General features: G+C 38.5%; 1 protein-coding gene and 1 pseudogene across 2 annotated transcripts; one reads left to right on the top strand and one right to left on the bottom strand.

Moving 5' to 3' along the window:
- The first annotated feature begins 1,085 nt into the window (after positions 1-1,085).
- On the top strand, positions 1,086-5,399 carry LOC120109811 (coiled-coil domain-containing protein 22 homolog). Of its 2 annotated transcripts, none has more exons than XM_039123482.1 (4): positions 1,086-1,512; positions 2,939-3,490; positions 4,180-4,404; positions 5,245-5,399. In XM_039123482.1, the coding sequence occupies exons 1-3, from the start codon at positions 1,246-1,248 to the stop codon at positions 4,267-4,269; spliced, it is 909 nt and encodes a 302-aa protein (XP_038979410.1). In that variant the 5' UTR covers positions 1,086-1,245; the 3' UTR covers positions 4,270-4,404; positions 5,245-5,399. The 2 variants fall into 2 exon arrangements, with proteins under 2 accessions (XP_038979410.1, XP_038979409.1); XM_039123481.1 differs by having other exon boundaries at positions 4,180-4,417.
- A 1,306-nt stretch (positions 5,400-6,705) lies between these two features.
- Positions 6,706-6,805, bottom strand: LOC120109812 (annotated as a pseudogene).
- Between the last annotated feature and the right edge of the window lie 8,065 nt (positions 6,806-14,870).

Genomic DNA, 14,870 nt, shown 5'->3' with positions numbered 1-14,870 from the left:
CTTTTTTGTGGAAACTATGTATTGATTTACCTAAAGATGTGTATTGAAATATTGGATGACTATTTTGCTAAGTGTGTATCATCTGACAGTGTAGTGTGCACCGATGAACATCATATTCTAAAAATTATGTATCGATTTACCTGAAGTTATATATTTGGTTGTTGTTGGGTGTGTATCAGAAAAGTTTACAGTATACATCAGAAAATCGACGAGTGTGTATCACTTAGCCATGTAGTATGTACCGATGAGCATCATATTCTAGAAACTGTATATCGATTTAACTAGAGGTGTGTACTGGGATGATGGATGATTATATTGCTAAGTGCGCATCAACTCGCCATATACTATGTACTGATGAGCGTCCTACTTTAAAAATTATATATCGATTTATTTGGAGGTATGTATTATGTTGCTACTAGATATGTATAAAAGAAGCTTACAGTATGTATCAGAAAGCCGATGATTGTGTATCACTTAACGAAGAAAAAAGAGAATGCGATGGTCTTTCTTCGCACACGGTCTTTATTGGTATGTGAATTTTTTTCTTGTATTTTTTTAAAGTTATAGAATTAACGGACTCCGTTAGTACAAGAAGTTCTATCTTTATTAGATTTCTCGATTTCCTCTTTAATATAGGTGTAAGAGGAAATATGGCAAAAAAAAAAGTCCTGCTCTATATTATGATAGTGCCTACCCCACATGATTTTTGTTCACAAATTTCATTGTATTATTCTATAGGGCCTATGTTGTGCACCTAGGAATAAATGCGTGTATTAGAAAGTTTGGATTGCAGAAAGAAACTACACAGATGCCTTAGCATGTGTTCTAGCATGTGCATTGTGCCAACAAATACATGTATAATATTACCGAGACAAGGAAATTTATGATATTTGCATTGCTCGACATTCCATAGCATATTTCACCGAAAAAAGATTGCATATATAGCATAGATATGATGGGGATATTTGCATGTTCTTTTCTTTCTAATTTAAATTAAACCAATCTGAAGTTTTGTACCTTGGCCTTAACCTCTTCATTGAATGGTCTATTTTATGTTCGCAGAAAAATCTCTCCCAGGTTTTAAACTAGTGCCGGTTATCTGTCTGCCGGCACTGGTTTAATTCACGTCGTCCAATCTCTATTAAGCTACCGAGCTACTGATACCGTCTTCTTCTAAAAGACCAATACCGTCAGGCAGATTGCCGAACAAATCGAACCCTAGGAGCCGGCCGTGTCCTGTCCGCCATGGACGAGGCGCAGGAGATCCTCCTGAGCTCTCTCAGCAGCTCCGGGGTCTCCCTCCCCGCCGGCGTCTCTTCCATCAAAGATCTCGGCCCGGACGCCCTCGTCTCCATCTGCTCTCAATCCCTCCGCCTCCTTGACGACGATGAATCGTCCCCGTCCTTCCCCACCTCCCTTCCTGAGTCCACCGCGGAGCGCTTCAAGATATGTGCCGACGTCGCCTCTGCCGTCAAATCCCTGGGATACCGAGGCGATCTCAGCTTCCACCAGGTTATCGATCTTCTTTCCGAGATCTTTTTTTTTCCATACCAAGCAAAAGTTCTTTGCTATTCCTGAAAACATGTTATATATCTCGATTCGAGAACACCCAATTCATTGAATCGCTTCAGTCAACAAGAATAGAATAAAAAGGCGAAGAATTTATGACCCGATAATCATCAGCTATTCACCAAACAGTAAAGCAATCTTATATTTCTTTAGACCTCGAAGAGATCCATTGCTCTATTTACCAATGCTTCTATCATAATATGTGAAATATAAGAGGCGGATAATGTAGAAATTTTGGTGATAGCTTCTATTATCTAATTACGTACTGTTATAATGGGGAGCAGGGATTGATAATTTTGAGTGGAATATAGAAGGAAAATCTGGAAATCAGGATACTGGATTCTTCTTTGGTGTATGATGATGCAAATTTGGGGCTTTCAGGGATTTTTTGTGTTGTGCTTAGCTTTCTGTGGTAGCCTGCATAAAATTCATGGTCATTGATATTTGATGCAGACCAGTCCAAAGGCTAAGGTTTGTCCTGTAAGATTGATTTATAATAACTGGAAAACACTTGTTACCTCACAATCTTTACATGGAAGGCCTGCAAAGAATATATTGTTGATCTGAGATGGTTTAGCACTTTTTACAGTACTGGTCTGCCAGAAGGTTAACAGGTTGTATCAAGGCAAAAAATCTATTTGCAAAAGACATAGGTGTTGTAAGTCTAAGTTTTATTGCCAATGTTCAGATCTGCACTAGTTAATTGGCAAACAAGTCAGCAAAGATCGTGTTTCAAGAGTACAAAGTTGCAAGTTCTTACACTTTAATAATTTTTACCTTAATGCAATGTGGTTAATTCCTCGATCTATTAAATGCTACTAATAAAATTGATCCAACGTGTTTTAGGCACATGTAGGGTTACCAACAGCCTGGCTGCAGTTTTGTCTTTTCTTCTTTCCTGAAGTTTGGATTCTACTCCCAACATGGTCATTATGCTTCTTATATACCACTTATTCTCAAAATTGTAAAAAAATCTGTCGCAGAAGAATATTTCAATCATATGACCGTGATACTTTCAGAATCTGATTTGCACTTGCAAATCACTTTTGCTGCTTGTTATTTCTGAAGCTTGGATCAAATCACATCAGGAATAATCTGCCGATCATTCTTCCAACTACATTCATTTATAGGGTTACACTTCTTACACTATACACCAGCTAATTCTTAACCATACCATATGAAATTTACTGGCATAATCATTAAACTACTACAAGGCTAAATGAGACTCTACTTGGAGAAAAATTATCATCTAATATACATTTCATTTTAATGCCTTATATGCTTATCAATATTATCTTGTTCTCTTTATTGATTCTACTGATCCTGCCACCATTCTTAGAAGCATTTTTTCCTTTGTTGATTCTGGCAGTTCCTGTATCCTTCTTATGATGACTCATACAAGTTGGTAAGATTTTTGGTGGAGAGGCTATCTGGATCATCTGAAGGTAGAAGAGCCAGAGAAAATACAGCAACCAAATCTACTTTGAGCAGTGGTGAAATTACTGGTGACATCCATAATGATACATTAGAGAAGCTTAAAGAAAAGGAGGATAAGGTGAGGGAGAGTCAAAGTAAAGAGAATTTTCTTTGTGAAAGAAGATCTTTGGGGGAATCAAATAAAGGCATTGCAGAGCCATCTGAGACGGTTGCTGAGGAGGTATACTCTGATGTGTTGCTTGACACTAATGCAGTTCCAGGGCAGTCAGGTGGGTCAGCTGAGACTGGAACACTCTATTCTGAGCGCATAGAATCCAGTGAGATCAAGAGCCATTGCAGCAAGGAAGGTGTTGAAGATGCTCCTGAAAAATCTATGAACTCTGAGAAAGAATTATGTGTTGATGGAGAAGATATGACCCAAACAGACAAGTATATTGCTGAACTTGAACGAAAATTAGCTTCTCTGCAGGAGCAATTATCCAAGGTAAACCATATAGAAGGATTGATATCCTTCCAGTTGATCAAGTAACTGCAATTCAACAACTGGTTATTTTATATGCTTTCATGCCGGTTTTCTGATGTATTTATATTTTCTATGACTAGTCATTGCACAGCTATTAACTTGTATCATTAAACAAAAGTTTGTATGATATGGAAGATAACTGTTCATTGGATCCTTTGGAGTAAGAGATGCAAGTAATTTCCAGTGCTGAAGGGCGATCTTTCTTTTCATGTAAAGTTGTCTGACAAACCTCTTTCTTTCCATGTAAAGTTGTCTGACAAACCTCTTACTAACATTAGGGTGCATTGCCTGATTTCTTCTGACTTGTTGTTCCAATTATGAATATCTTTAGTTGTTAATCCAAAGACAGTTTTTATTATTTTATTTTTCCACTGGTCTCTGAAATATAGCTGCTGGGCTAGCAATTTGTTCCATGATGCACTTCTTCTTGCTTGATGGCATACATCGTTCAGGTTGCATGCTTTGGGCAAATATACATTCCAAACTTCTCATTGTTTGGTTTACATAAACCTAGATTGATATTTAGCATTGATTTTCTTTTGAAGGTTTGATGCTTTATGATGCCTTTTGTCTTAATGAAGTATATCATTTCTTTTAAATGTAGAAAACATGCTGACTCTACTGGCTTCCTTGTCTTCTGTGTAATGCAGTTAAGGAATCAAGCTGACAGCTTGAAAAATCAAGAAGATATGATGACGGAGGCCAAAACAGGTGAAGGCCTTGAAAGTTCAGAGCCTTGAAAGTGAGCATGAGCTCCTAAAAGAGGCTATGGATATGGCATTAGATGAACAACATTCTGTTGGCTTCTATATTGAAATGCTAAATGGACGAGTAGAAGCAAAAAGACAGAGTCTTATGAAATTGGAATCACAGTGGTAGGACATTGTGGTATATCTCTAGTCACCTGACATATTCATCTTTATTTATCTGTTCATTCATTCATTCATTCATTTATTGTGCATTGAACAGATGTAGAAACATAATGTATGAAAGCATTGTATAGTCGCTATCCTAATATGATGGAGCCTATTTCTTTCTCTCATTCTAACATTAGCATGGTTTTGCATGTCTAAGATCAAGAACTATCATAAGGTTTTTTCTAATGTATGTCATGGATTGAAGTTTCATTCGTTCCATACAATATCTATAATATATCCCATGCTAATAGCTTATTTGCATATTTGTACATTCATGCTAACTTGTATCATTATGTATTGGCCTGTCTTGGTGCATACCAAAGCAACAGGAATTGAAAGAAATGAATACCGACTTATTCCTTGATTTTAAACATGTGCCTGATTATACCGAATGATCTTTTTATTTGCAAGATGTTTCTTGTGAGCCTCTATTACAATCAGCTTTTTCATCTCTTACTGTATTAACTACAGCTTCATATTTCTAGTTGGCTCCTTCAACACCTGACTTGTAAAGATTCTTTACTCAAACTACATATTCTAGCTTTATTCTAGCAAATTGACCAATAGAAAAGTTCTAATAGAGAACATGCACTTTGACTGATGATGAAAACTTATTACATACACTAAAACTTACAGCAAACAATATTTTAAATTTGGAGCATGTAAATTTGCTGCAAAAGTCTAGAACAGTTATTGCAGAAGTTTTTCTTCTAATATAGGTTATTAGATATGACAAAAGAGTATTTAAATTTCAGTAATACACTGAATGAAGTAAGTACAAGTTACCATCTGTTGCAGGAATGATCTCAAGCAAACAGTGGAACGGAGACAGATGAGAGAGGAGCAGTCACTATATGCTGAGAACTTTAAGACTGTTAGATTAATACGAAAACTTGCTGCTTTCTGTTTTGAATTTTCTGCATTTAATTGTTTTAGAATCAGAATTTTATTGTTATCATATCTCATTAACCCTTGTTGCTAATTGAAAATTGAAAAAAAAAAAACCTAAAATTTCAAATTTCAAATTTCAGAATTCAAATTTCAAACTTCAATTCATAAAATTTAAAAAAATAAATAATTTGCTTGATCACCTATTCAATGAAATTTAATGTCATGTCATAAAATATTAAAAAAAAAATCTCTTGATTGTTGCATATAGTATAAGGCATCAGCATAAAATATTCTAAGGGCTGAACCTATTTAAAAAGATAAGGTCGGAATTTCATCACTCGTCCTTAGCCCAAAAATCACCCCATTGCATAAATATCCTAAGCTTAATTAAAATCAACTAGACGTTGGCCCCTAAGGACATTCGAGCTCCATAGGACGAAGACCACCGAAAGTTGCACCAATTTCGCTCTGTGGCTTAGTTGATGTCTAGGCAAGCTTTGTCCCTATAAGGGAGACAGTTCATCTGTTCGAGGCAAGTGGGTTTTAAGTGGGACCTTTGCGAACGCATCGTGACCCCTCCACTTACCTGGGAGCTTACCTGGTCAACTCGGTTCATTAGACCGGATTGGAGGCTTAGGTGCCCTCTTCAAACCAGTTAGGAGCTGTCTAGAAATTTAAGAAAAATATTAGAAATTGAGGTATAATGTTTAGTTGCATGTGTGATTGTGAATAGGTTTTTGTTTTAGGGTGTAGTTTTAGGGTATCCTTAGTTGGTACTTACATTTATATTTATTTATTTATTTATTTTTAAAAAAAATAAAAAAATAATTAAATTTTGTATGCTAGGTTGGAATAGGGACGACACCGGTCGATTAAGTCGTACAACTATAGATCGTTCTTTAGGACACATCCTTGAAATTCCTTCGCAGTATCTCACACCTTGTGAGATGGCAAATTTTTCTGATGATGTAAGAAGTCACCATGGTGATGAAGGTAGACCCCCAGTTATGACACTTCGACAATACTTACATCCCACTAGGACTAGTCAACCTTCATGCATGATTATTCCTGAAAATGTAGGATACTTTGAAATCAAACCAGGAGTAATTCAATTGCTGCCAAAGTATCATGGAATGGAATCCGAGAACCCTTATCTTCGCCTTAAGGATTTTGAGGAAATTAGCATCACATTTAGAGTGCCAAATGTATCGGAAGATGTCCTTAAATTGACCTTGTTTCCTTTTTCCTTAAAGGACAAAGCCAAAACATGGCTAAACTCCTTGAGACCTAGATCGCTAGGAACATGGCATGATATGCAAAGAGAATTCTTGAAAAAATTCTTTCCCGCACAAAGGACTAACTTTTTAAAACGGCACATTAGTAACTTCCAACAAAAAGACCATGAAACATTTTATGAATGCTAGGAGAGATTTAAAGATTTGCTTCTCTCTTGTCCTCATCATGGGTTTGAAACATGGAGAACCATTAGTTTCTTTTACGAAGGGTTGTCTCCACAGTTAAAACAATTTATAGAGACTATGTGCAATGGTCTATTTTTGGAAAAGCAACCCGATGAGGCATGGGACTATTTAGACTCTCTCGCAGAGACTGCACAATTATGGGATACAGGGGATAGAGTGAATAAACCTTTGCCTAAGCCTACTAGCATTCCACACGGGGGCCTTTACAACCTTAGTACTCAGAATGATATTCAGGCTAAAATGGCAGCCCTTACTAGGAAGGTAGAGAAAATTGAACTTAGAAGGATTGAACCCGTCAAGACCGTAGAACATAACAACGAGTATTGTAGGATTTGCGAGATGCCTGGCCATCTCATCACTGATTGCCCCACAATACCCGCATTCAAGGAAGTCTTGCACGATCAGGCCAATGTTATGAATGCCTATCAAAAATCTTTCAATAATCATTTTTCGGGTACTTACAACCCTGGATGGAAGAACCATCCAAATTTCAGGTGGAGGAATGACCAACCTCAACAAGTATATAACCCAACTCCTCCACCTCTGCAACCTCATTATGCACACCCACCCCCTCAAAAATCCAGTCTCGAAGAAACTTTGCAATCTTTCATGCAAGGTCAAGCCAAAATCAATGATGAATTAAGAAATCAACTGACAACGCTGACCACTGTTTTAAGTGCTCAAGAGAAAGGTAAGCTACCAGCTCAACCACAACCTAATCCTCAAGTCTATGGCGGTAGTAATGCATCATCTTCAACTTCACATAAAGAGCAAGCAAAGAGTATAATAACTTTGCGAAGTGGAAAGATTATTGACCGACCAGTTCCAGAACAAACACAAGTCATACCTGATTCTGACCCTCCCAAGACAAAAGAAAAGGATAATGAAGAAACTGAAGCACCAACATCTACTGAAAAAATTAAATGTCCTTTTCCTGCACCATTTCCACAAAGATTAAAGCCCTTGTAAAAGCTTGAACCAAACTCTGAAATTCTTGAGCTTTTTAAGCAAGTAAAAATCAATGTACCTCTTCTTGATGCAATCAAACAAGTGCCTTCCTATGCAAAATTTTTAAAAGATTTGTGCACTGTCAAGCGTCGTTTAAATGTCAAGAAGAAGGCATTTCTGGCTGAAAATGTGAGTGCAATTTTACAGCATAATATTCTTCCTAAATATAAGGATCCAGGTTGCCCAACTATCTCGTGCATCATTGGCAATTTTAGGATTGAGCGAGCATTGCTAGATTTAGGAGCGAGTGTGAACTTGTTGCCATATACGGTATATGAGCAACTCGGTTTGGGTGAGTTGAAGCCAACAACTGTGACCTTACAATTAGCTGATAGGTCAGTGAAGGTTCCTAGAGAGATTATCGAAGATGTGTTGGTCCAAGTAGACAAGTTCTATTTTCCTGTTGATTTTATCGTACTGGACACACATCCGGCTTCCAATTCACCATCTCAGATTCCGGTCATCTTAGGACGTCCATTCCTTGCAACTTCTAATGCATTGATCAATTGTAGCAATGGTGTCATGAAGCTTTCTTTTGGCAATATGACTTTGGAACTGAACGTCTTTAGTATAGGCAAACAACCCAGTGATCATGAAAAAAGTAAAGAGGTTGAATGGGTTGAAACCATTGCGGAAGAATATCTGTTAAAAGAAGCATTTACTGAATCAGCCGATAATGGTTTGATAGATTGGTGTTCTGAAGGTACTACTGATGATGTGGTCCCACCTGTTTTAGATAATTCGGATGTCATGATGGTCAATGGGTGGAGACCGAGAATAGAGGAATTTGAACAGTTGCCATCTCGAGAAGCAAAGATAGTACCACAAACACCTAAGCTCGAGTTGAAACCTTTACCGAAGGAACTCAAGTATGCCTTTCTTGGACCCGAGGACACTTTCCCTATAATCATCTCATCTGATCTTGATCATGCCCAAGAAAGAAAATTACTTGGTATTCTAAAGAATCATAAAGGAGCTTTAGGGTGGTCTATTGCCGACTTGAAGGGGATTAGCCCTTTGATTTGCACGCACCAGATATATTTGGAGGATAATGCCAAAACCACAAGGCAAATGCAACGCAGGTTGAACCCTATGATGAGAGATGTGGTTAAAGCAGAAGTCCTCAAGTTGCTTGATGTGGGTATTATTTATCCAATTTTCGATAGCAAGTGGGTGAGTCCTACTCAAGTCGTGCCCAAGAAAGCAGGTCTGACGGTAGTCAAAAATGATCAGGGTGAACTAGTTCTAACTCGTGTTCCGACGAGTTGGCGCATGTGTGTTGACTACCGAAAATTGAATTTGGTCACTAGGAAAGATCATTTTCCCCTACCCTTCCTAGACCAAGTTTTGGAAAGAGTTGCAGGACACAAATTCTAGTGTTTTCTCGATGGCTATTCCGGATACTACCAAATCGAAATTTCACCTGAGGATCAAGAGAAGACTTCCTTCACTTGTCCTTTTGGCACATTCACTTTCCGTCGGATGCCATTCGGGATGTGTAATGCACCTGCAACATTCCAAAGGTGTATGCTCAGCATTTTTGAAGAAATGAACAAGAAATTTTTAGAAGTGTTTATGGATGATTTCTCTGTTTTTGGCGATTCATCTGATGATTGCCTGTCACATTTACAAGCAGTCTTAGCTCGATGTATGGAAAAGAATCTGATACTGAATTGGGAGAAATGCCACTTCATGGTGCCAAAGGGAATTGTCCTAGGACATATTGTTTCATCGAAGGGCATGGAAGTTGATAGAGCTAAGATTGACCAAATCGCCAAGCTACCTGCACCCAAGACGGTTAGAGATGTTAGATTATTTTTGGGTCATGCCGGATTTTATAGGAGGTTCATCAAGAACTTTAGTGTCATAGCTCGACCATTATGTAACCTCCTATCCCTTGATACACCGTTCAATTGGACCGAAACCTGCCAAGAGGCATTCGAAAAGTTGAAGTCTATGCTTAGCACTGCACCCATCGTGCGACCACCTGATTGGTCATTACCTTTTGAGATCATGTGCGATGCTAGTGACTATGCGATAGGAGCTGTCCTAGGACAACGCAAGGATAATAAGCCATATATCATCTACTATGCAAGCAAAATCTTAAATGATGCTCAAATGAATTACACCACCACCGAGAAGGAATTGCTTGCAGTAGTATTTGCATTAGACAAATTTCGTTCTTATATCCTTGGTGCTCCTATTGTTATCTTTACAGATCATGCAGCGCTAAAATATTTATTGGATAAGAAAGATGCCAAACCACGCTTAATACGATGGATACTTTTACTCCAAGAATTTGACATCACTATCAAAGGTAAAAAGGGAGTAGAAAATGTAGTTGCTGACCATTTATCACGGCTAGTTTTTAATGATTCGGTGCCACAGTTGCCCATCAAGGACTCGTTCCCTGAAGAGCAATTGTTTGCACTTTCTACTATGCCATGGTTTGCTGATATTGTAAACTTTCTTGTCACGAACCGGATGCTGGAGCATTGGGGATCGAATGATAAGAATAATTTCTTACGTGAAGTAAGAAGTTATTATTATGATGCCCCCTATTTGTTCAAGTATTGCAATGATCAAATCTTTAGAAGATGCATTTCGGATCATGAGATATAAAGTGTACTCTCTTTTTGTCATGCCAGTGCTTGCGGAGGATACTTTGCATCTAAGAAAACAGCAGCTAAGGTGTTACAATGTGGTTTTTATTGGCCTACACTATTTAAAGATGCCCACGAGTTCTGTAGGACATGTGACCCATGTCAGCGTATTGGAAGTCTAACTCGTAGGCAAATGATGCCTCTTCAGCCCATTACTGCTATTGAAATTTTTGACATGTGGGGTATTGATTTCATGGGTCCGTTTCCACCATCTTTTGGCCATGAGTATATTTTAGTTGGTGTTGAGTATGTGTCAAAATGGGTAGAAGCTGTTGCCTGTAGAACTAATGATCACAAACCTGTTTTGAAATTTCTAAAAGAAAATATTTTTTCACGATTTGGGATGCCCAAGGTTATAATTAGTGATGGGGAAAACATTTCTGTAATAAGCCTTTTGAGATCCTATTGCGAAAGTACGGTATCACTCATAGAATTGCAACTCCTTATCACCCGCAGATTAGTGGCCAAGTAGAGTTAGCCAATCGAGAAATTAAATGAATTTTAGAGAAAACGGTGAATCCATCACGCAAAGACTGGTCTTTAAAACTTTCTGACGCATTGTGGGCTTACCGTACTGCTTATAAAACTATTCTTGGTATGTCCCCGTATCGGCTAGTCTGTGGAAAAGTATGTCATCTATCTGTTGAAATAGAGCATAAATCGTATTGGGCCATTAGAAAATTAAACTTTGAACTGTCAGATGCTGGTTTCGCTAGAAAATTACAATTAAGTGAATTGAATGAAATTCGTCGGGATGCGTATGACAATGCTAGACTTTGTAAAGAACGAATGAAAATTAGGCATGATAACTCAATTCTAAGAAAATCTTTTGAACCTACACAAAAAATTCTTTTGTATGACTCTCGCTTATATCTATTTTCTGGAAAGTTACGATCAAGATGGACAGGTCCTTTCATTGTAAAAACTGTTTCTCCACATGGGGCAATTGAAATTGAGAATCCACAGGATGGCAAAAATTTTTAAGGTTAATGGACACAGATTAAAACCTTTTCTTGAAAATTTTGCAGATGAAGAGGACTCCTTTTCCTTAGGGGAGCCTTCTTATGACTGAACATGAAGGCCAAGGTATGTGTATATTAGTTAGAATTATTATTTTTTCTTTTATTTCTAGTTTTCTTCTTATTTTGTAGGTCTTCTTTTCTGGAAATCAACAGCTCAAGGTATTCTTCTTCTCTCTATTATTTTCTCTATTGTCTCTCATATATAGTTTTCTTGCATTTTTTTTACATTGAGGACAATGCAATGTTTAAGTTGGGGGGAGGGAAATATTTTGATCAAAAAAAAAAAAAAACTTGTTTTTGCATTTGATTTATTCTATTACTTTCTTTTCTGAGCAAATGCACATGTATTTTCATATTGAGTTTGTACAACTATTAAGGCAAGAAACACATGCATACTATGAATGATCAGAGACCTATTATTAGATCCCCACATGCGTACTTAATGACAATAGGAAGGCCTCAGGAGTTCATATTTGTTAACTGCATTTTTGTTAGCCTTATCCATAAAAGAAGTATGAGTATCCTTGTTCGTACCATAAGGTTCAGGATTGGTTTTCACATAAAGATAGAGGTTGAATATCCCGACTAGATTACTTAGGTGCCTTTTGATCCGACTTTGGTTGACCTATAGTCACGATGCAGTCACATATATAATAAAAATATTTATATGGTTCAGTCTATCATTTCTTTTCTTGCATAATTATTATTCAAAAAAAAATACTTATGATGACAAGTCTGGCCTCGTGGCGTAGTCTGGTTCGAGTAATTAAGTTTGAGGGGTGTTTCACCTAATGTCTTGAGCCAACTGCTCCTGGCCCAGCCGAGAGAGGGCATCGTAAGTAGCATGCGGAGGACAAAAGAAAATGCTATTTTGGAGTTTTATTTGTGGGGAGGGTAAAGAGCATCCAACGCAAAGCGACCAACGCTATTGGATCAAATGACAAAGACATTGTTGAGAAAGAGATGGCTTTTCCCGGATGAAATGAGAAATCGATGTGCCGGTGCTTAACTTATAATCCAGATTGAAACTTCGTGTTCGTGATCAGGACCCAGCACCAACACCAGCGATGGGGGCGGGCAGGCGCCAACTCCCAGTTTTTTCTCTTCTTTCTTTTTGAGTTTAGTGACAGTTCATCAAAAATTGTCCAAGATTACTAGATCAACAAGCCTTCAATATTCCAGTTTCATTCGATCTCTGAATCTCTAACTTTGAAGGATTGGAAGTTTGATCAACAGCATAGTCAAGTATTCGAATCTTTCTTTTAATTTGGTAGAATGGGAGATAGCTCTTGACTGAAAGCTCGCTACATGGACCTTACTAGAGCCTAATGGGGTTGGATAGCTGTAGTTGTCATGTGTATTGAAAAAAAATGAAATAAAAATAAGCATGAATGAGTTGGTTAGGCTGAACCTAGTGACATGTGGTAATGGCTGGTTTGACTCCATTGTATTGGACCTCTGTGTACCCGGGTTGTTTAGTTGAGATTGATAGCTCTTTCTTTACATGCGAACCATTCTTGACAAATTTAGACAACATGTGATATTCTGAAAATTTGATGGATCAGGTTCTAATAAATTGTAGAAAATACTTTTGAACTTGAGTAGTGCACCTAAAACTCAGGCGGTGCCCTGTTGTGGTGGAGGTATTAGTACTCTGAGAAAGTCATGCGATTTGATGCACACTACACTTTTATATTTTCTTGGTTTGACAGTTGCCATGCTTGAAAATATATCAATTAATTACATGTGTAATAGCTTAAGATTTATTTCATATTTCTATTAGAATCTCATGTCTTATAATTCATAATGTTTGTGGGTAACATCCCTGAAAATCCTCACGAGACAACACTCGTCCACTAGGATAACCTAGGGGTTTAACGGCTTGTTGGACGTGCTAAGTGCAATCGTGATTCCTACGAAAGTGAGTACTTATCTTAATTTTATGCAATTAATTCTAATAAAACATCATAGGTTAGACCACACCTTTTGCACTCTCATTTTATTATTTGCTCGTTAATTGCTAGAGACTAGCAATAAGCTAGTTGGGGAGTGTGATGAGAGCACAAAAGTGCGATCTAAGTACCAATTAACTTAGCCTAATGCTAGCAAAATAATGATAAATAATAGGTGCTAACATTTACATGATTAAATATTTTATCCTTAGCACTTATTATAATTTTTATCATTATATAAATTCATCTGTTCCCAGCTGCAGAACAGAGCCCAGATTCAGCCGTTCGCAAGCACCTCAGCATCCTTGCTGCATCCATGAGCCGCATCAACCCTCTCAAGACCCGTCCGAGTCTTACAATCTGTGATCGAATCATGCCATCCAGATCCTCACGAGTCCACACATGCATCCCAGTCTTCCGCGTCCATGCTCCTTCCGGCCGTCCGCGTGCAAAATCCACCGCGATCCAGCCTCTCCCAGACATCCCGCGTCCGTGATCTCAGCGTACGCGTCCCAGCTCTTCCGTCTTCCTCGCAGTCCATGCATCCCAGCTCCAAACCTCCTTCCGTTCGCGATCAGATCTCGCCAGCGTCCGCAACCATCCAGCGCATCTCCCGCGTCCCAGTTCACAGCAGAGTCCAGATCTTCCCTTCCGCATCTCATGGCGATTCCCCCGCGTTCCAAGCCCTGCTACCAGCTCCCATCCGAGTCTGATTCTCCTGCGATCCCTCATCCCGTGTCCGTGTAACCTCCCAGCATCGGATCCTTGCCGCGTCTGCAAGCCAGCCGTCCGCTTCAATCGCGTCCGCGTGCAAACTCCATCCGTCCACGTTCCACCTCCCAGCGACGGATCTTTGCCGCGTCTGCAAGCCAACCGTCTATGATGATCTCGTGCATCAGATCCCCTAGCATCCCGCGAAAGGTTTCCGCGTCCGATTCTCCCGCATCCACAGCCTCATCCGATCATCTCCACCGCGTGCGAAGAAGGGATCGAAGGCCAGCTTGACACCTCTCTCGGTTGGGGGGAGAGTTGTTATATATATCGCCCATTGAAAAATAGAGAGGAGTTCATTCAAAAAAAAAACAGAGGAGCCCTTGTTATTCAAAAGAAAAAGAAAGAGAACAGGGGAGCCCCTGTTTCCGAAAAGAATAGAAAAAAAATGAGAAAAGAGGGACTAATGTTTGAATTGAGTGGCTAATTTCTTAGGGAGGGAGATGGAGGAACCTTTGATGTATTACTCTTTGAAGTAAACTCTAAACTTTTGCCTTGAATGAATTATATTTACTTATATGTTTTTGATCCATGCATAGTTATTTCGTAGATAGCTCTTTAATGGATTATGATTATTGATATATGGATTGCTTTAGTATTTGATTCGTCGTAGACGTAGAAAGTACGACGAATGCT

The sequence above is a fragment of the Phoenix dactylifera genome, unplaced genomic scaffold (assembly GCF_009389715.1).
Source record: "Phoenix dactylifera cultivar Barhee BC4 unplaced genomic scaffold, palm_55x_up_171113_PBpolish2nd_filt_p 002865F, whole genome shotgun sequence".
Taxonomy (NCBI): Eukaryota; Viridiplantae; Streptophyta; class Magnoliopsida; order Arecales; family Arecaceae; genus Phoenix; species Phoenix dactylifera.
The sequence above is the reverse complement of the archived record's forward strand: the minus strand, read 5'-3'. Positions and strand labels throughout refer to the sequence as shown.

Coding starts and splice junctions, on each gene's coding strand:
- LOC120109811 (XM_039123482.1), top strand. CDS start 1,246: ATGGACGAGGCGCAGGAGATCCTCCTGAGCTCTCTCAGCAGCTCCGGG. Junction 1,513..2,938: donor GCGATCTCAGCTTCCACCAG/GTTATCGATCTT, acceptor TGATTCTGGCAG/TTCCTGTATCCTTCTTATGA. Junction 3,491..4,179: donor TGCAGGAGCAATTATCCAAG/GTAAACCATATA, acceptor TGTGTAATGCAG/TTAAGGAATCAAGCTGACAG.